Here is a 22,331-nt window from a genome sequence, read left to right as displayed (position 1 = left end):
GAATAAATATATGGCCAAAAACACTCCATGCAAACTCAGTTTTATTTTCAAATTACTCACTGTACAATATGGTGCGAATAAAATAGAAAAGCCGGAGTCCGTATGTGTCTGACACGCGGAACATTCATCAAGTAGAAAAGAGTCCCTTTGATTTATGCATTCGACTAAAAACATTTGCTTCAGTCAAATATATTTTTAAATAAATAAATAGCTGGCGTCGCTGCTTGGTCACGGTGCCTTGCCAATAATGAGGATGCTCATGAGAAAAACCATGACAAAGAAAATCCACATGAAGAATCTGTCCATCACCTTCGCGATCTTCTTCCACTCCGCCCCCTTGGCACATGTGGCCCTCTGCTCTCGAAAGCAGTTGGCAATATACTCAACGTTGTGCACCAGCTTGGCGTCCACGCCAGGAATGCCACCGCCATAGCTGCAGAACACACAGGGGCCAAAGGTCACCGTGGGGCCGTGAGGCAGAGGCTTCTTGTCTTCCGGGCAGCAGGGAAGCTTCTGGTCTTCGGGACAACATGGGACCTTCTGGTCTTCTTTGCGATAGTCGCCTGTCAGTATTTTGCCGTTGGAGTTCTCGTATCGGATCGGCGCAAAACCGGAGAGGTGGCTGCTCTCCTCCCGAGTGATGTGGTGCTGAACTTTGACCCTGGGATGCTGTGGCAGTTTGGGCGTTTGAGGCCTGGGGTATCTGTGAGCCTGCCTGTCCTCCCGGCCACCGTGGCCGCCGGGTTTCCCATTAGAATGCACGTGGTTTTTCATTTGCTGGTGGCGTGCTTCGTCCTGGGGGGACTGAGAAGACGAGGAAGCGGAGGCGCAGTTCTCTCCCACCTCGTAAACAAAGAATATCTTGGACATATAGTCGATGATGAGGACCTTGGCCCAGTGCGGGACGGGTTTGGCCTCGGCGCCGCAGAAGTGGATGTTCATGATGAAGATGGTGAGACTTGTTGAGGCTGTGACCATGGTCATGGTGGCGATATAGTACTTCCCTGTGTGACAGATAAGAACATAGGGACAGTAAAGAAATTATTTCATCATTATAAACATTTCTAAAATCCTTCTTTTCACACAAGGTCTATGATCTCGCTCTAGGTTCAGCACTGCTCTGACCTGCATAATATCATGGAGGTTAATGGAAACATCACTGGCATTCGGACACACGTATACGTGTGTAATTTATTGGTCACTTGTCCCCCACTATTACATTTTTATAGGCTTATTAGATAAATATATTTAATAGTCACTTGACCTTAATATCCTATATAGAAAGTTACGACACATCAACAAAATGATAATTAATCCTGAGGAGTAGATTTAATTAAAAACAGCAAATGTCACTTAAAAAAGGTCATCAGATCCCGACATTATATAATATGTAATCAAGAGTAACTACAAAACTTTATAGCTGATAACAATGCAAGACAAAAAAAAGTCTAATAAAGGCTGCGACTTTATTACAAAGTTACAGACTCGTGTTAATAAATCTGCTCTCACCTATAAGGGGCACGCTCTCTGAGGGGGGCATGCTCTCTGCCACCATTAACTGGAACACGGTGAGAGCCAGAAGAACGGTCACCCCGAGGGAAACCTTCTCCCCGGAGTCTGCAGGCAGGTAGAAGCCCAGAGGAGCCAAGAAGGAGATGAGAAAGCAAGGGAGGAGGAGGTTGAAGATGTAAAAGGAGGAGCGGCGCTGCAGGAGGACAGTGTAGGTGATGTCTGGATACGGATCGGAGCAGCAGCCGTACATTATGACATTCTTGGTGGCGGGCATCCCGTGGCACTCCCACTCCACATTCTCCACAAAGTCTGACAGGTCGCCGCTGTCCATGCCCATAATGATGTCCACCTGGGACAGTGAGAGGGCAGGACACAGAGTTATGAACACAGACACAGAGGCAGCATGTTCTTCAGTTTGATCATAATATTAAAAAATAGTGAAGATTTTGTTCCCACATTTACTTAACTTCTTTATTTTGTATTGAGTCAATATCCTCATATTCCTCACTATGAAAGGTTCTTAAGAGATTGATAACCATCTTTGTTGCAAATTGTGCTCCATCACTAATGTGTTTATACCTGGTTGCCATTATAGGTCCAGGATCCAAAGGTGAGGTTACATTCCTGGCTGTCAAAGGGAAAGTATGAGACGTCCACGACACAGGAGCTCTTGGTGATGGCCGGAGCGTCCCAGGTTATCTCTCCATTGTAGCGCAGTTTCACATTTGTGTCCATTGGACCCGAGAAATCATCGTCGGCTCTAAAGAAGGAAATGAATTTGAGACAAATCACCTAGTTGCATGCATCATTTGGTTAAATGATGAGGAGTTTGGTATTTTCTGCTGGGAGGCGCTGGAGCCAGTATACCCCATTCCAAAGACTTATAATAAATGATCCAGTTTCGTTGGCTACAAAACTTTGGAAAAGTTCTGCTTCAGTAATTAGATTCAAGTAGATTGCCGTCATAAAAGTATCATTAGATTTTGACAATATCCTGTCACAGTATGCTGCTAATTGCTCAAAGTTGTTCAAAAATATTGCTGCTGTTCTAATAAGAGCTAAACACCAAGGTTTAGTTTAGTTTATTGGTTTATTTCACAGGGACAATGTGTGAAAAACATTATTTAAAGATGCTTCACACCAGATTTAGCCTAGGCTAATTTCCATCCGTAGTCCCTGGTCTCTTGGTGCTAACATGAGTCTTTGATTACAAACACCAGGTTTGTGTACGTGACGTACGTGCATACTTGTTATAGAGGACGAGGTCAGGCCGCCACACCAGGCTGCTGGGGATGTGAATGACCTCCAGCCCGTCGTAGTCTTCTTTATTCCACTTCAGGTAGGCATCGTGCCACGTCTGCCTGATCCAAAGGTAGGCGATCAGCACCTGGTTCCTTTCATCCTGCACACACACACACACACACACACACACACACACACACACACACACACACACACACACACACACACACACAAAGTCTGGATTGATCAGCTTCACTGAAGTTATTTTCACTGATTGCTACTGATTTGTTTCATCAAATTAACATTTTGCGATCAAATAAATCCTCGTCGTTTGCTGAAAATTACTCTTTCAAAAGTAACTTTTCCAGTGGAGGAATGGAGAAATGTAAATCTTAAGTAGAGGTGTCAGAAGGGTTTCCGTCTGATGAATATTCTGTTTTTCGTGTTTTCAGTTCAGTGTTATCAGTGTGGAGCCACCAACGAGCCATCGGTCATGTCAGTGAAACCTCCCTGTGGTGAGATGGGATTTCACTCCTCTGCAGTGCAGAGTTCATCTGAGCACGTGTCTTAAACACATTCATTTTCTTTGACTAATAAAACTTTAGGCAGAAGAATTTGCAAACTTTTTATTTTTTGTCGTATTTTCTTACTTTTTTTTTTACCTCCGACTGTGAAGAAAGGGTTAGCATCCTCACGCAGAAGTGTAGAAGTGCCTAAACAACATTATATTTTATTTTTTTCTGTTAATATATATATATATATAAATATTTTTTTTATTTAAAGTGTCATTCTGTTAATATTTCAGATAAGACTCAATTATTCCAAGTCTGTTTGCCACAAGGGATATCTTGACTTCTTTTCGGCTAAAATATAATTAGTAAATAATTTGCCCGGTGGTATCCAGCGGGGGTTTTGCAGACTGCGTGTCTATCTATGTGCAACAGACACTCAGCCTGGTGCCTCTGAGAAAGATCCTTCTGCCTGCTTCTCGTTTCTCTGCTGGCCCGCTCACGGACAGGTACGCCTCAGATTATCACAGGCGCTGAAATCCAGACCTGTCCGTCAATATCAGGTGGAAGAGCGCGGCGGCGGCAGGATGAGGGTGCTGTTGGGAGCGCACCGTCGCTCTGGGTAATAGGACACGCCAACGCACACTCATTTTGGTATTTTTTTTCTGACAGGCACTCCCACACGTCGTCTCAAACATGACAGACCGACAAACAGGTGACATCCAGATAATCCACGGAGAAATTGGACTGAGTAGAGTAAAACACATAGGTTTATAAAGAAAGTGCTAATTCACCACAGTGTGACGCGGCACTGAACCTGAACGGGAACCTGAACCAGATAAGTTACAGTAGGCCTGGTCTGCGTACAGCTGGAGGTTTTCCTGTCATACACGAGCAAAAGCATTTATAAGTATTAGCATTTTTTACACATTTGAACAATGGAAATCAAAAAGACAACTGACTCCAAAGTCACCACAATATCTCATCTTTACACTGCCGTTCACAGTTTAATGTAAGTGTGATTAACTTACACAGAAGACAGATCACAATGTGCCGCTGTTATCAACTGAAACTAGCTGGTTGTGGAGCACCCACCATGTCTTTGATCTGCGAGAGGGTGATCTGCAGGGTGACGTTCAGGGCGCTGTCTGTGTCCTCCACAGGCCTCAGGGCTTCGGAGTAATTCTCCATCAAATCCCTCAGGAGTTTGTGAGCGTAGTGACCCTGAGCTGAGTGAACCACTGAAAGGAGAAAAGAAACAATCATCAGTCCCTAACCCAGCACAAGACACCACAGTACATGTTTTAAATGCAATTTTGGACAAACAGCTGTTCAGCTATTGAGAAAATACATGAGTCAAAAAAGCAACAAGTGCAGATGAACTACTACAGGAAGAAATCTTGCATTTTATATGTTAATTTCAAAGCGTTGAATAAACCTTTTTTAGAATAGGTTTACACCTCTCAAGACTGAAGTGTTTAAAGGCTTCTACCAGACTTCTCTACTTCAGAAGTGAGGCCTGCCTGACTGTGTGTAATTACACACACCCCAGCCTGCTGTGAGCTCAGGATGAAACGCCAGGTTTCTCTAAGCATTCAGAAATGTGTGGGGCTGTTCATCTCTGCAGGATGAGGAGCTGGAGTGTGACTCACCTTCAGGAAGCAGAATCACTAAAGAGATTATCAGAATCATCTTGAGCATTTCCTGCACCTTCAATAAGGAAAACAACTGGATCCTCAACCTGCAATCCAGCAGTCCCGGGCCTCATCCCCAGCTGGAAGGCCTACATGGTTCCCGCTCAACCTCAGCTGAACTGCGGCCGCAGACCGTCTCATTTGGCCCTCCTCAGCAGGTGAGGCCAGCTCTTAGAGCTTGGCAGGGGAGGCAGAGTGTCTGCGGACTGAGACGCGGAATAAAACTCCAGCTATCACATAGCGGCGGCGGCAGACGGAGGGAAACAGGATGCCCGTCAATCATCGGACCAACCACACACACGGCTGCTCACCTGTCAGCCAGGTGGGTCTGCTCCTCCGAACACGCTGTCGGAGCTGCAGAGGCAGGCAGAGAGCGACAGACACTGGAGTGGTTTTGAGATCTAAAAAGCTCGGGAGACTTTCCATGGGTGGCAAGTAGAAATATATCAGCAGAGGGTGTTGATATTATAGAAGTAGAATAAAAATATAAATGGTGATGTGAATTGGAACTTCAGTTTGGTCATGAGTCAGGATAATAGGAGCAAAGTCATTGGTTCAGTCTGAGACTTCCACCCACATGTTACATGGTTGAAGCAAAACATAAATCTTTATTAGGCACCATTAAAAAAAAACTGAAGTTACGCCTTGGCGACTCTTTAGTGCTTCTCTGTGAAATTTATTAATTATTTAATAAATTTTGAAAACTGACTTGGCTCAAATACGTGCTAAATTTTCTCCCTTTGTGTTCAGGCTGTAAAACTGATCACCAAAATATTCAAATGATAATTTATGAAGATGTGATTCATTATTTATTTTGAATAAAGTGACGTATCAATCAGTTTTGTAAAGAGGAAATGAAGGGAAGGACAGTTTTAAAGCAATGTAGGACAGGCAACCTAAAATCTGTTCCATCAGTCTGCACCTTAATCAGTTGTTGATTGTGTAGAAATAGACTTGTTGATATTTCCCAAACTAATTACATTATTAACACACTCTTAAACTCACTGTTTCTGACTTGTATTTATCAATATTTTGCACATCAAGGCCATTATGGTAAATGTGTCTTTTTTGCAATTCAGTGCCGTGTGATGCTCTTGCAGAGAGATTGCAGAAACGGTGCACAGCAGGGTGGCCACGAAAAAAGTTCACCAATGCAACCTCGTTTTAACTTGAAAAATAAACCCTAAAAGATAACATATCTATGCGTTACACTTTAGCCATAATAAAAGATTACATAACTTCAACATTTTATCAAAGACAGCAGAATTTCCAGCAGCAGCACTGTGGGGGTTTGTCTTTATTCACCTTTGATCAACACAACCGGAGTAGCCTGGCTTTTATGTGAGGAGCATCCGAGGACGGAGCTGTGGCGAAATCAGCTCTTTATTATTAGAATGAATTCACTTATTTTGGTGCAAATGTTACTATCAAGAAGTGATGATCTCAGTGTTATCAGGTACAAAAGGAGGCATCCTGTCCTGTTTAGTGCAGCCCACGAGTCAGGGACACAAAAGACGTTCCAGATGGCAGATGCTGAAGGCCGATAACATCCAGTAAAGGATACAAAAGAAGCTTTTGTCGCTGCTGATGACCTGGATACCTGAGGCTGCTGCATGCAGCAGGTGCATTTCCATACAGGTACGTCCACGGTGAACCGGTCGCTGAGGTCCTTTGATAGATGTAGATTACATATGTACCACGAGAGAAACACACCAGGGGTACATTTTGTCAGGTGCAGGCTAAAAAAGTGGACGGATTACTGCCAGGGTTTTTTGGACGGCATCAACACATAACAACATGCTACCAAGCAGGCCATCTGTTGTGGCGCTTGTTCCGCTCCTCCTCAACACAGGCGAAATGAGCAGCACAATATTGTGAGTGTCTGCAGCACTTATTTGCTGAGGCATTAGAAATTTTCTTGCTCGGGCTGGACATTCCTGCAGCAGCAGTGCAAACAGTGCAAACAGAAAGATAAAGCTCTGATTTGCATAACCAATGCACATTCCTCATCTAAATTGGCTCGCTCGTTCCAATTTCACTGCAATGCAATTCCCCAAAGGTTGTTTTCTGTTGATGTAGTAAATTTAGCACTGCTCCCTTGTTTTTATTCAAATGCGTGCAGAGACAAGCTTATAAACAAATATTGGATCTAATGCAATAAGTACTTATTTTACCTATCCATACTATGATAAATGTTAGCCTTTTTTTTAATTAAGTTTATTTCCAGGGGCTCGTTGCTTGGGCGCAAGAGTGCAAATCTTCGCAAAACGACAGAGGAAAAAAAAGACAAAAGCATAGTTTAATTTACACAGACTTTAATATTTGTATTTACAGATGAATCATTGACATATTTATCTGTTGGCGTAGTTAAGAAGATGCATTACTTTTCAAACTTATTTTGAACCACTTCTATGCAAACTGGTCACATGTTGTGTTACTGCTGAACATGTTTGGTGTTTTTTTTTTTTTTTTTTCTATTTTTAAAAGAAAATTTTCATTGTATTTCCTGTGGGAGAACAAAACTTTTTTTTTTTTCCTTTGTTCCTTTTAAAAATCTTGGGAAAAAGGTGGAGTCAGCCATGTGGAGAACAGGTGTGGGAGGGAAGAGAGGGATTGACTGCAGGTTGGTGGGTTGCAGGCTGTTCGAGAGAGAACGGTGGCGTGGAAAAGAGATATGGCTACTGCGTGAAAACCTCTGGGACACTTCATGAGCTGGTTTCCGAAACACGAATAAGCCGACCCACATGGTGTCTGTGTGTGTGTGTGTATGTGTGTGTGATGACTGCGGAACCGTTTACTGCTAGCGACAGTTTTAAACCTTAATGCAATGAGCTTAAGTTGTGCACTACTGCTGCCATAACAAAAAAAAAGAACAATATAAGGTGTAAAGCATGCAACACTCCTCACAGGCAGAGTGTGTCATGCTGACGTACTCTGCTAGCCAGCAAGTGGTGTGCAACTTACTCTTATGCAACAACACATCTGCCACGCTTCAACTTGAATGTGAGACCCAAATTTATGAAGGATCCAATACTGTTCGTACTCTCACAATATGAAACGTTTATTATTTGGGATTGATGCTGGGCGGTAATGAGTTTAAATTCGATGCCAGAAAGCTTTTACACAAACGATAAGTTAAGACTTGGCTCGAACCCTTGTTTGGAAAACAGCCCTAAAAAGTGTGAAATCAGAAACGGGTCGAAAAGAATCCCCCAGATTGGCTTGACTCTCCGACAAAGACTTTCAGAAATGAAAGTAAATGCACTGCATAGGCAAGGATAAGCCGCGTGGACGGGGCCTTGAGTCTGGCGTCTGCCTGAACGGAGGGGTGAGATGCGGTCGGATTTGTGATTGTAGTGCCGAGTGGAATGTCGAACGGACTCAAAGAAACCAAAGATAAAAACTCAGAGAGCACATGATTGGAGTGTGATACAGCATAGGTGATGCCACAGCGAGGGGGCGGTGGGGGTGGGTGGAGAGGAGGAGAACGTGTGGAACTGAGGGGTGGGGCAGTGGGGAGACGCCATCAGACAGCTGGAATTCAGAGGAGAAAAAGTGTGTGTGTGTGTGTGTGTGTGTGTGTGTGTTTGAAGCGGAAGAGAGGGATTTAGAGGAACATGAAGGAGGTGTCAATTCAGTTGCTGAGCAGTAGCTCTGTCGCTGTCTCCACGTCCCAGGATTTCGACGACAACGCCACTATTACTGCATTCTGTAGAGGAAAGCAAAACGCAGTCAGAGCCGTAGTTTCACTCTGCGACGGAACGCAGCAGAGATGTACTCACTTTTTCAAAGCCCATGGCACAGAGTTTGTCTATTTTGCGTGTGTACTCCGGACTGGAGACGGGCGCGCCTGCGTACACGTGAGACCAGAGTCTCGCCGTCTGTTTAAACATCTCTGGATTCTGCTTGTACTGTGGTGAACAAAAACGTGACAAACCACAAGACATTTGTGTGAGTGGGACCCAGCACACCTCCGTGGATGTCTATCATCAATACGGTTGATAAAATAACCACTTTCCTTTCTTACTACATGTACATATGAGAAAATAACACATTCAAAACAAGGTTGGATTTTAATCCTTCAAACTTTTTTCCTTTCATAAAAAAAGTCTTGTCATTCTTTGACTATTAGATGTGGATTCAGTCTGGGAGTGTAGACTGTGTCACAGCTTCTTAGAGCACTACACCACTGCCACTAGTGGAGGTACAGTGAATAGAGGAAAACATCCCATGCTTGATGTTCAGATTGTCTTGTACCCATAACATATGTTATAATGGTAATTTTTGTTTTTCCTTCCATTTGCTCTGACCTTTTGGATTGCTCAGCTGTGCTGTGATCTTGCTAATTGTTTGTGTTCAGCTCCAACAGAGGGGAAAACAGACCAGCAGGAGCGCGATATAAAGTCACACCGGAAAGTTGAAAACTGATAATCAAACATCTGTCTTTTACATCAAAAGAGAGCATTGTCACAGGTGAAATCAAACTGTGGAGATATGGTTGCACTTTTCTTTTTTTTTTTTGTTGTTCATAGAAAGTTACTCAGACCAGAATATAACATGAACGACTCAAACGGCTAGAAAAATGTTCATTACTATATTAAAAGCATCAATAGCAACAAGTATCATTACAACCTTAAGAGGCAGTGCCCTTGTGACTCATCCGTACTATTTTGCAGATCCTGCTACATGACAGATGACTAATGAGACAATTCTGCAGGATTGTGAGGCTGCTGAGATATTCAGAGCCAGAGGAAGCAGGAGTGCTGCAGTCTGCCAGGCAGTCATTTCTGTCTGCTGCTGCCAGGAGCTCTGTCCTCATGCTGCGTGGACACTCTTCAATTGTATTGCTGAATGTAGATTAACCATCATTACAAACAAGCAGCACTGTTATGTAAATAAAACTAATTGGTGAGGTTTCGTACCTAAAGGTTTATGAACATTGAACATCCTTACTTGAACACAGACAACTGCTCAGTACTTCATAAGCGGATAAAAAAACAAAACACAAATCTCACTGTTAAGCAACAAAGCATCAATGTACCTTCACTGTTTTCCAGGCCTTACTTCACTCGTATCATCGGGCTGTGTAGGCCATCAATAGAATAATATTACTCATATTACACAGGATTAGTGTAGGTGTAATAATATGCACCGTCCAGGAGGATAAGCTTTTCAAAAAGCACAGAAAGGGCAAACGGCTTCCTGCCTACATGTATTTCAAATCACTTTTCACCTCACTGCTACAGCAACGAGTGCTTTCAAACCACAGCAACAACTGGCATCCATGATAGATCACTGTGTGCATAATAGTCCGGTGTCATGTAGTAGTGAAACTGAATAAATATGTGAGAAAACGATTTAGTCAGCCAGAGCAAATAAAGGAGGAGGTACACTAAGGCTTCAGCCTTCGTCTCGGCAAGGTGTTGAATAATGTCCATGTTGTACTCATTAAGAGGCGGTTTCTGCCCCACTGAAGGTAAAAGGAGCAAAACAACACAGACTCTTCTCTTGCTCAGAAAAACAAAAAAACTATGTTGATATAGATTTTCTGGAAGCTGACATTTGTGTCAAGTTAAAATTGTGTGTTTAAGCCTTGAAAGAAGGTCAGAGTTCAGAAGTGAAGGGCACCCACCTGATTGGCTACCACGGCGTCCTGCGGATCGTCTGGTTCTGCGGCTGCCAGTAAGGCTTGTAATGACAAGAGGACCGTCCTCAGGGTCATAGCTGCTGCCCTGAAACAACACGCACGCTACTGTGTAACTCGGCCAGCGTAGACGGTGAACTTTCTCCCGTTTTACAGCTACTGTTCATAACAACCTTTAACTTAATGGCAACCGAGCAACTGAACACATAAATTGTATTTGTGGTTTATAATGTAATCGTGTCATCCAGAGAGTGGGAAGTTTGTTTTCTTTACATTTAAAATTAATGGCAAATACTCAGATGCAAGATGGAGCTGTCAGTGGCTTTGAGAGGAGAAATATTCCCTCGCTCAGCTACAAAACTATTTCATAATGGATATATGATGGATGGAGAATGTCAGGAATGCCGGCTCATGATTACTCACCACTGGTCTTTGAGAATATCCAGACATATTGCACCTGTGACTGAGCTGATGTTGGGATGCCAGATCTTCGTGATAAACCGCACCTGAGATATGAAGTGAAACGAAGAATGAAAATCATTTGTGGATAACCATGTAATTGAAATTTTATTAAACTAAAGCAGACAAGGACAAGAATTTATTTCAGTAGTGATAGCAGAAATGAATCCCTACCTTTGGTGGATTGAACGGATACGTCTCTGGGATTTTAATTTCTAGTTGATATCTACCCCCTGGAAGGAATGAAAAAGTAATCACAGTGTAATTTAGAAGTGAACAAGGAAATATCTGAAGAGCTAGGTAAAGGGTTGGCTATTCAACATGACGCTTAACCAGCCTTTGATCCTCTGATTTTTTTATGAACAAAACTGTCTGACGCAACAAGCGGTTCAATCTATCAAATATCATCAACCGTTTTGATGTGAAGTCGAAGTGCTGCCTCAAACCCATGGCCAGATTTGACAGTTTTTTATTGATGAGTGAATATCACAGAGCAAATTTTTACTTGTAGAGCACAACAGTCTGGTTCCAGATCAAACATCACAATGCTCAGTTAAAGGCCGGGTTATTTAAGATTCATCTGGAGAAGCAAACTTTGTACTTAGTGATCATTTTATTCTACTTGTCAAAATACACAAAAGTGGTATTTTACATTTAAACTAACATGTCAGTCCAGTTAAAAAAAAATCTGTACATATAAACCTGCAAAAATAAGGACCAAACTTTCAATGTTCAATCAGGTTTTTACAAAGCTCCATAACAACCCTCCTAATGAAAAAGATGTGGACAGGATTTGATTTCTGTGAATCAGAGTTAGGATTCAAGATGCTTTAAACTCAAAAAATAACAGTTGGTTGGTAAGGCCTTAAATCAAGTAGATGTCAGCGACGCCCGATATCACATAACAGAATTGTGCAACCATGCATTCGGGTTAGCATGCAGCAAGTCTGCGGGAGCCGCTCACCTTCATACGGCGTGTCAGGTGGCCCTGCTATCTCTCCTTTAAGTTCTGTGAAGTTCTCATCCACCAGATCCACCTTTATCTGGTTTTTGCTTGTCTGGAAGAGCAAATTAGCAAACAGGGGTCAGAACTTTAGCAGACAGACAGACTCTGCAAAGTGTTAAACTAGCATGCTGTCAAACACAAACCTGCCAATGCAGCATAAGTTGACACCCCCCACAGCATTAGCCAAAGTTCATCTCAACTTGTTGCAAACATCTTAAACGTCTACACGTGAGTGTCTCTCTAGGGACGAATCTAAACTGAAGAAAATGACACGTGTCTATTATTATTAGATAAACCCAAACTACCTTCTGTCAGCTAGCTTAGCGACCATAGAAGGCATGGTAACGTAGCAGAGCATGTTAGCGGGACAGAACTTTAACCTTTGTCCATGTTGAATAGTCTTCCGAAAAGCTAAATATCTGCCTCGAAGAAGTACTGCTATTCTTGGCTTTGACATCCCGGAATGGCAGGTTATCGTCTAGGTGTGGTGGTGGTGTGTGCAGCTGGATGCACCCGCTGCCGTGTGTGACACGGCTAGCTCCAGCTAGCAGCTCGGAGGCTAGCAGGCTGTCAGCTGAGACAGCGACGCGTCACTCTCATTCAGCCTCCTACAAACAGAAAGAAGCAAGAACAAAAATCCCAACCAGCAGAACCAACCTCTTCACTTTTTAGCACCTCCTTGAATTCCCGTTTTATCCTCTGAACCGCGATGTTGGCCATGGTTCCCCCGTGTTCCCGTTCGGTTGGGGCCTCGTCGCCTTTAGCTAGCCACTTAGCTCGCCGTGCCTTCAGTCGCTCTGCACTTTTCTTTGGCCACAACCTGAAAAATAACCCAGGTGGCGTTTGTTTCCGCGACGGTGCCGTCAGTCCCCGAGCTCCGTGTGCCGCTGCGTCTGGTTAAAATGTCCCGGTGGCCGTGCCTATCATCTCAAATGTATATTAGCACAATGGTTGGCGATACTGAAAACATTTTAATACCAAACTGCATGCAGTCTGGAGGAGAGAGGCTCACGTGATCAGTACAGCCAACCCGAAGCCTCGTGATTGGCTGAGCCGATCCTCATTAATCAGCTATTATTGTTTTTATTACACGGAATGTTTTTGTTATTGGAAATATTACAATAGAATAAACAAAAGGAGACAATGATTCAAGAATGTCTCATAAAAAGACGTTAGTGTTTGCGACATTAAATAAACAAATGGACAAGTACAAGGAACATTTTCAAGAGGGTTTGGAGGGGCATAGTGACAGTAATTTATAGTGGATCACGCTTAATCTGAAAGTTAAAGCTTCTTTGCTTCATATATATAAAAAATGGCCGCCAATTGTTGTCTTTGGAGACAGACAACAGCACAAACTCACTTTCCTGACATCAACATTTAGGGGTAATTCAGGGTCACCAATGAACCTTACAGGCATATTTTTGGAGTGTGGGAGGAAACAGAGGAAATGCACACACACACGAGGAGGGTCACGTGAGCTCCACATAGAAAAGCTTTCCCTTAAAATTTAATTTGTCCCAAACAGCAGCTCACAAGCAAAATATATTCCATCTATTATCACAGGAATTAGTCTTAAATGTTATGCAGGTGTTTCACATTTTGTCATGTGATTCTGTCTCATGCTCAGGGCTCTGCTACCTCCTCGACCAAGAAAGACACTTTTTCCTCATATGTACTTACCGTGTAACTCTGCTTATGTTGCGTGAATGTGAAAAGAGGAAGAGGGTAAATATGTTCTCCAGATCTGTCCCCACTGACTTCAACTGACTTTTTATGAAACATGTCAGAAAGGTTACTTTATGGATGCTGTTCAACAAAAATATTTAAAAAAAATTCATTCATTCCAGTGACAACGTGATTTCTGATTACAAGATAAAACTTTGTAGGTCTGTTATGCAATAAAATGGAAAAAATATAAGTACCTGAAAACAAACAAACAAAAACATTTCAGGGGGGGGAAAACATTTCAAAACATTTCACATTACAGTATAATTGGATATGAAACCACTTATTAATATGTCGGAGGTTAACAATTAATACAGGGAAAAGGATGAAAAAACGTTTAGTAAAACAAGTTGACTCATGGACTCAGACCATTTTGCTGCAACACTGCAGCATTTCAGCCACCACAAAATTCAGCTGCACGCCTGCACAAGGACGAGAAGAAAATCCCATTTTATGTCTCTGCATTGACTATCAGTTCATTTTGGAATAGATTTTGAATTTAGATTTTTTTTTTTTCTTCCATTTTTTCATTGACTTGCCCTGACCAGATGAATGGTGTAAATACAATCCATTTTCAGTATATACGTATATACTGTGTGTTTTTACAATAGCTGGATGCGTGAAAGGGTCTATGTCTTTCAGTGGTCTTCACTCATCTGTATTTATCACATCTGTTTTTATCATACAAGAGGCTCTCTGGAAGTGGTCTCTGAGGAGCGTCACCTAGTGGTCATAATCTTAAAAACAAACCAACAAACCAAAGACTTGTCTTTTTACCTTAGCTCTTAGTTGAATCTTAATTGGCTTCCATGGTTTTACATTTTTTATGTCTCCTTTTCTTAATTCTTCTTAATTTTAACTTTTTACACTCCCTGTTGTTTTCCCTCATTATAGAAGAAGGAGAATTTAGTCACTTATTTGTGGTTAATGGCACAAGAAAATATAAAAACATTTCAGGTTGAGGAATTTTAATATCATGTGTTTTTGTCTCTGTGGATGTGTGGATAAATAGATAGATAGATAGATAGATAGATAGATAGATAGATAGATAGATAGATAGATAGCTTCCCAATAAAGGAGAAATCCTTTCTGCACACACACAAGCATTATAATTGAACTTGTTTCAGCCATACTTGAATCAGGCTTTTAAAGTCATCACCATCACCTTCGCAGATGCAAACTGTGACACTAGATGGCCTCATGATCCAGACTGGAGCTTCAGCCTGACAGAAAATATATAGTATGTGCTGTGTTTGGGAACAAATCTGAATGCAAGAACCTATCACAAGCAGTTAATTCTTAACTGAAAATGTAATTTAATCTGAGATATGAAGCAGAGTCAGTCATGTACACGTTAGGGTCTGATGATTACTTTTTGGTTTTATTTGGTCCTTTTAAAGTGAAGTTCACAGAAACCATACAGCACACTGATAAAAACAAATCCTGAGCTGTGCAAAACAGTAACATGTGTGGTTGAAGCATTCAGTCAACATCCCATTTCATAATCATAAAAAAAATATATACAAATGCACAAGGACACTTTCTTGTTGAAGTGATGGTTGGTAAATTGAACACACATTGTTCACAGGAGCAATAGCAGACACCACTGTAGCAGACGATTAAAGCTTATGGCTCTGCTGGGACCACTACGCTGTATATACACATCACCAGTCAACAACAGGAGGACACAAACACACCGATACTCCTTCACTTCTTCTCCTCCTCCTCCTCCGGCTCATAGTGCTCCTCCCTCTCCTGTGTGTGTGGTTTTTCTTGGTAGTGATGAAGAAGATGATGAGTGCTGCCAGCGTCATGGTCGTCATTAGGAGGCAGCCTCCGAAAACCAGCATCGTCTTGTTCCTCAGCATCCATGCACACACTGAACAAGGTTTGTGTGGTTCAGTGGACCTGCAGGGCGCCGTGGTGTCATTGTCAGGGGAACCCCTGTGAGCGATGATTTCCCTGTACGCAGCGATGGAGGCTTTAGCTTTGGATTGGTGTTGGGCGGAGGTGAAGAGGCCAAACTGGGGGGCGTGTCGATCTTGGAGCTTCCACACGTAGAAGCCTTGCAAGTTTACGCCGTCTAAATGTACAGCTGAAAAGAAACACATCAGAATAAAAGTCATTTCACGTTATGCTCGCATGTGGATAAGAAAGCTATAAAGGGCAAAGTATGACTACAGTCCGTTGTAAATTCACAGCTGCTCGTTGCGTCTTGGTTTTATGGCAGCAATAAGGTCATTAAACCTGTACAACCTGCAGGGCTGCGCCTCTGTCTTAACATCCTGTTCGCTGCAAATCATCCAACGTGCACCTTCTCACATACAATGACACAACACACTCTAGCATTCGGTAGAAAATTAAAGTCTCACCTCTGAGAGCTTCTTGGAGGTAACTCCTGATGTAGTATTGTCTGAGTTTATCCTCAGACGGAGCCTGATCATCAACCCCGCTGCCTGTTACTATGATGGGGACAGTTCCTCCATATCTCTGGTTCACCCAGTTCAGCATCTTCCTGAGGCCCCAGGGTACAACAGCCTGCCCCAGGCCAGAGGAGGGCCAGGTGGGGTCGGAGAGGAGTAAACAGTCGTGATCTGGAGGTGGTTTCTGCATGTGTGGATATGGAGAAACAAGGCGGGTTGTGAAATGGTTCAGTGCGATAAAACTCATCGCCCCTCTCAGCTCCTCACGCTCAGCGTCTGTAAAAATCGGAAGAGGGGATCCAGGGAGGCCCATCACTCGCGCCCTCTCCTCCAGGTACATCTTCATTTCGTGTGGGTAATCCCCTTTGGCCTGCTTTTCCTCATGTACCGTCCCCAGCAATGGGTCTAAGAAGCGGCCGAGCTCAAACAGAAGAAATCGCTCTGCCGCTGCCGAATGAGACTCCAAGTAAGGATTGGCAGGTGTGGCCCAGTCAGCATGCAGCGCCAGAGACACCAGTCCCTGCTGACGACCGTAATAGTCCCGCTCATATAACCTCCAGGCTTTAGCATGAGCCAGAAGAAGGTTATGAGCAGCCTGGTGCATTTCCTTCCCGTTCAGGTAAATATCCACCAATCTGTTGGGCTCATTTATGGTGATCCAGTACTGAACCCAGTCACCCAGCTCCTCGTAGCAAAGTGCTGCGTATTCCTTAAAAACCTCCACTGTGCTGTAATTGAGCCACCCCCCGGCGGCGTGCAGCGACGCGGGTAAGCCCAGGTTCGGTGCATGGTGTGTTGGATAGTACATGACCACGACAGCCTCCAGCTGCAGCCTCTTGAGCTCAGTCAGAACACAGCGGTAGTACCTGTGAAGAGCACATTGGAATGAACCTCTCCAGCGGAGGAGACATAAAACCTCTGAATCTCATGTGTAAGGGATTCATCTGCAATCTCTGAGAATAAAAAAGAGCCGTTTTTGTCACTGAAACTTACAAAAAGCAGATGTATTTTGCAAAGATTAAATAAATACAGTGCCTTTCTGAGTGTTGGTGCATTCATACCTCAGAACCTCAGTGTCCACCTTTGAGCGGTCTCCATGAGGTAAAATCAGAGACCAGTTTAGGGCAAAGCGATAGTGAGACGCTCCAGTGGACGCAAACAGGCGAAGATGGTTTCGGATGGCCAGATAGTCAGTGCATTGTTCTCCTCGGGTTTGGAGCTTTACTTCTGAGACTGGATGCAGCGAGCCGTCTCCCGTCACATTCCAGGTGTACAGATGAGGATCAATAAATTGTGGGGAGAAGGGGAAGAAGTGGACCTACAAAAGCAAACAGAGAAAGTGATTGAAAAAACATCCGTTGTTCATTTACACTTTTTATACATTTTCACTCTTCTCATATGTCACCTTGTCTTCTTGTCTTACCTGTAATGTTGAGTCAGCGATACCCCAATGAAATACGCAAGGGAAACGACCTTTGACCTCAGCGGGGGTTTCTTCCTGTGGGAAGCCATTGTCATTGACAATGTTCCTGTAGTACTGAGCCGAAGTCTTTGGGATCCTGATCCGATTCGATTGACTGAAGTCAATGTAGAAAAGGCCTCGTCTGACGGTGTATGAGTAGTTCCACTCAAACCCATCAACCAGTGACCAGGCTATGTAGCCAAACACCTGCACACCATCAAATCTTACCGCTGTAACAGACACGTAAGGGGTACACGTAATGAGTAAGGGGATTGATTGTATTTGTCAATCTGTGTACAGCAAGTTAGGTGTGTCCTCACCTTGTAAGACTTGGTTGATGAAATTTTTCATCAGATAGATGGCCACTGTGTCGTCCTTTCCTTTATTGGCTTCAGAGAACCAGCCTCCCTCGGCCACCAGCACCCTGGGGTTCCCATACTCCAGCTTGATCCAGCCCAGCAGGCGCCGCAGGTCTGGAGTCACTGCCTGGCCGAAGTGGACCAGGTTGCGTCCGAGGCGGAAGTTGTTTGGCCCAAAAGACAAAGCAAAGAAGTCCGCGGTTTTCTGAACCCAGGCCTTCTCCTCAGGGGTGAAGACAGGCAGGAGAGGCCCATGCTGGATCCTCAGTGACATGGGGTAGTCTCCATTGCCAAAGATGGGCTGAGCGAACCAGCCAAGGACCGCTTCCACTGAATGCTGACAAAACTCAACATTAGCAGCAGTGATTTGGCCTCTTTGAGGTTCAACCCAGTGAGAACCGAGAACAATGGATACTTTTCCCCCCTGAGTTGTGCGGAAGGTAGCATTGTAGACGTGCCATGCTTTGGCATGTGCCTGAAAAAGACAGGAACACATTAGTGTGCAGCAAAATACAATGAAAATGTATTCACAGTGAAAAGCAAGCCACTGTCACAAAAGACATTTTGATACGCTGCTATATGAAAAAGAAACAATACATTTTCTTTTATTATATATAGTTGGATGATCTTTGTATGCTTCACTCTGCAGTGCAGATATTGTCCAAGCTGATCCACAATCATTCTGTCCTGGTTGATGGCTTCACTGAATCCTGGAGGGCACCCTCATCTTTAGAAGCTATTTTCAACACTTACAAATTCTCTCCTATAAGTTATGAGGGCAGTGTTCCAACATGGCAGAAATTCAGATCATCATATCTCTGCCAGTCTGGACAGTCCATTTATTTTTTTATTTTTTATTAAAAAAAATACATAAAATTAAAAATACAGCTGAACGTTTGGGGGGGAGGGGATAACACAAAACAGAAATAGATACATGAAAACGATTTCTCTCACTTTTCCCAGATCTGAAATGAGTAATAATAGGTTTTTGCTAAATGATGCAATCAAACAGACTGAAACACCATAAAGCAGAAGTGAAAACCAGAGATACAACAGGAATAATTTATGAGGCTACAGTAAATGACTGTTTGCTCGTTCTATGTGCTCAGCCTCAGTTGTATGCACATCATCTGCACGGCTGGATGACTATGAGAGATTATTAATGAGGCATATCTCCATGACTTCCTGACACACACTGTTTTTCTCCACCAACAAAGTGCTGATGTGGTGGACTCTGACTTCAGTGTGTCTTCATATGGATTGTTTACTATCCAGTCACAATAAATAGGATTGACATGTCGTCAAGGGAGTAAGACAAGTTGTAAAGTTGTTGCAACATTTATTGAGATTTCCATAACTTGTATTTTATCAGAATAAAAAGTGTTTTCTTCACAGTCCTGTGACCTAAATTTATGTAAAAAGATGTAAACAGTTATTGACCATCATTAACTGATAGAGCTGCGTGAGTTCAAAGGTCACTGACAGCCTGTTCCATCAGCCACAGTCATAATGACAGGGGGAAAAAAGAATACATGAACGTACACACATTCATGACTTACTAAAGAAAAGTGATTCTGTGTAACTCACCTTGATCAAGTTGTGAGCCACAATCAGAGAGGCAGCAGGCCCCCCTTTCTCTCCAGGAGCGTGCACACCTGTCCCATACCCCTGCACAGCCACCAGGTACGGATTATGCATTGTGATCCAGTACTTGACACGGCTTCCAAATGTCTGGAAGCAGAAAGCAGCGTAGTCCTCAAACAGGTGGACCAGTGTGTCATTTTTCCAGCCGCCATATTGCTCTTGCAGCTTCTGAGGCAGGTCCCAGTGGTAGAGAGTGACTATGGGCTCTATGTTCTTCTTCAGGAGTGTCTCTATGAGCTGGCTATAATGCTCCACAGCAGCTGTGTTTGGCTGATTTCTAGCGTTCCCATCAGGAAAGAGCCTCGGCCAGGAGAGGGAAAAAGAATACGAACTGACGCCGAGATATTCCAGAGCCTCTACATCTTCTTCCCAGCGGTTGTAGCTGTCGCTGGCTGTATTGGCAGTCTCTTCTGTTGAGTTGCCACCTACAGCTGTGTGTGTGAAATGGTCCCAGATGGAAGTGCCTTTCCCATCCTGGGTCCAGGCTCCTTCTGTCTGGAAGGCAGAGGTCCCCGAGCCCCAGAGGAACCCAGAGGAAAAGGCGTCATGAAGGAAAGGCTGGACTTTGAAAGCGGGGTCCAGTTTAGGCTGCTGCCAAATACTCCTGCCCTGACCAGGAGAGCAGGCTGCCTCCTTCCAGTGGTACACCAACAATGATAGGCAGAACAAAACATACCGACGTGTAGAAATAGAAAAGTGGTTAAGCATACTGAAGAACTCTACTTCGATTCAATAATCCGCTTTGTCGGGATAGAAGACGTCATCAGTCAGCACAACTACTTGTGTGAATGTTGAAAAATCCTCCTGGGGTTGACAAGATATCCATGATGTTGGTAGGGAAAGAGCAGAAACGGTCAAAGCCAGTCCACGGAAACATTTGAAGCTTCGAGGTGCTGCAGTGTCCATCTAACAATCTTGTTAGCCTTCCCTATCTCTGTCTCAGTGTACTTCTGCACCCACTCAGCCCCTCCCTACCACATAATGTTCTCACATACAAAGGTTGACTCATACACACACGCGCGCACCACACACACTTGTATCAATATTCTTCTTAGACATTTATTCTGTTATTAAATCACCACAGGTTGATTTAAAATTCTTGAAAGAAAGTCACAATTTAACACAGAAGGCTAATCCATGGATTTCCTCACCAGGACCTGAACGCACTGACTGGGCGCTCACGGGGACCTGCTGATTGCCGTAAAACATTCTTATGTCAATAATTAGCTTGTACTCTGATCTGAGTTTCATCGCTCAGATGTTGTCTGATCATACTGTCGCCTGCTTCCACCGAACACAAATATATTTGGTAAAATGAAATTATTGGATTTCAGCTCAACTCATGTCAAGCACAGCTATCAAATAAGAGGAAATAACAAGATTTTCAAGATTCGATCAAACCATGCCTGGTGAAAACAGTGACACGAGACACTTATATGACCCTATTTATTTTGATCCAACTGTGTGTGTATCACTCACTGTCCATCTGTTCATACACACGCTTGTCTTGCTTTCATGATATGAGAAACCCATCAAAAAGCCCTTTCCTGATTGTCCTTCATTAAAAGAGCGCAGACAGCCGTCTCTGGAGTAAACAAAGCAGTTTCCCAGGAAACGTTTTGCCTTCAGGACATTAGTGGGATAAGTCAATTGAAGTGGAAAATGTTCATCTACCACCCAGGCTGACCTCAGTGTGAAAGAAGAGAACTAAACAGAATCCACAAAAAACACGTGTGCTGTAGTTCTTTCATTTTTTTTTTTTGGAGATAAAAATGCTGTGCTATCCATCAGATGCCACATAAATTTGATTAAAAAAAAAAAGACACAATGCTTAAAAGGAAAGACTTGCACAAATGCACATATACATGTGTGAAGGAAACTGCCCCACACCCAAATATCCACAGTAATGCAATTAGAATTAAAGAAGAAAATCAATAGATGCCTGAAACAGATGAAAAAAATGGCAACATTGTTGTGGTAATTTGGTAAACAACATATAGGAAAAAAATAACTAAAACTAGATTGAAGAAGGGGACAGTAAGATAAATGAATCTAAAACATAATGTAATATAAATGTTAGCACTGTATTCATATAGAACTATAGTTAAGGCATAAAACTTGAGAGAAATAAAGTGTATAGAACAAAACACAATGATAACAAACATAATCAGTCACTTGAATTACCAAATACTTGTAAGATAAAGGTTTTTTTTTTTTTTCAATTCAAGTTCATTTTGGATATCAGACGCTTGATATTTATGGAATGAAACAGAGTCACGTATTCTGTTGGTGAAATTATAGATACATATCAATCAAGTGTGTGTCACCCTTTTCATTGAATACTTTGGACATTTTCTAAAGTCAATACACCAAGCAATAAATAATTATATTGTGATGAGAAAATGTCTATTTAAATTACGAAATGAAAATATGACTAACAGCAAAATTGAATATAAAAATTCAGCTGTAATATATTACTTTTACTTCTACCCAGATACAGGTCATCACCATAATAGAAAAAAGTAGTTCCCTTCTTTTACATAAAAAGCAACCGCTCAGTTGAAAAAGGGGAAATGAAAAGAAGATGTACTGTATGTGTGACCAGAGCTTCACCACTCTCTGACATGGTTTCATTTCCGTTTCTGCTTC

At 42.8% G+C, this 22,331-nt stretch overlaps 3 protein-coding genes across 3 annotated transcripts; all 3 read right to left on the bottom strand.

The window, feature by feature from the left end:
• Nucleotides 1-228: 228 nt before the first annotated feature.
• LOC115402401 (neuronal acetylcholine receptor subunit alpha-9-II) lies at nucleotides 229-4,964 on the bottom strand. Its single transcript, XM_030110934.1, has 6 exons — nucleotides 4,916-4,964; nucleotides 4,359-4,504; nucleotides 2,760-2,914; nucleotides 2,092-2,272; nucleotides 1,510-1,861; nucleotides 229-1,004 (listed from the first exon to the last, which is right to left on the bottom strand). Exons 1-6 carry the CDS (start codon nucleotides 4,962-4,964, stop codon nucleotides 229-231), a joined length of 1,659 nt encoding a protein of 552 aa, XP_029966794.1.
• A 2,346-nt stretch (nucleotides 4,965-7,310) lies between these two features.
• Nucleotides 7,311-13,068, bottom strand: ube2ka (ubiquitin-conjugating enzyme E2Ka (UBC1 homolog, yeast)). The gene is made up of 7 exons (XM_030110944.1): nucleotides 12,724-13,068; nucleotides 12,025-12,118; nucleotides 11,235-11,293; nucleotides 11,025-11,107; nucleotides 10,590-10,689; nucleotides 8,740-8,868; nucleotides 7,311-8,666 (listed from the first exon to the last, which is right to left on the bottom strand). The coding sequence occupies exons 1-7, from the start codon at nucleotides 12,784-12,786 to the stop codon at nucleotides 8,592-8,594; spliced, it is 603 nt and encodes a 200-aa protein (XP_029966804.1). The 5' UTR covers nucleotides 12,787-13,068; the 3' UTR covers nucleotides 7,311-8,591.
• A 2,390-nt stretch (nucleotides 13,069-15,458) lies between these two features.
• klb (klotho beta) lies at nucleotides 15,459-20,390 on the bottom strand. The gene is made up of 6 exons (XM_030114137.1): nucleotides 19,626-20,390; nucleotides 18,000-18,513; nucleotides 17,641-17,909; nucleotides 17,279-17,535; nucleotides 16,167-17,083; nucleotides 15,459-15,889 (listed from the first exon to the last, which is right to left on the bottom strand). Exons 1-6 carry the CDS (start codon nucleotides 20,388-20,390, stop codon nucleotides 15,459-15,461), a joined length of 3,153 nt encoding a protein of 1,050 aa, XP_029969997.1.
• Nucleotides 20,391-22,331: the final 1,941 nt, after the last annotated feature.

Source organism: Salarias fasciatus, chromosome 2 (genome assembly GCF_902148845.1).
Source record: "Salarias fasciatus chromosome 2, fSalaFa1.1, whole genome shotgun sequence".
NCBI classification, from domain to species: domain Eukaryota; kingdom Metazoa; phylum Chordata; class Actinopteri; order Blenniiformes; family Blenniidae; genus Salarias; species Salarias fasciatus.
The sequence above is the reverse complement of the archived record's forward strand: the minus strand, read 5'-3'. Positions and strand labels throughout refer to the sequence as shown.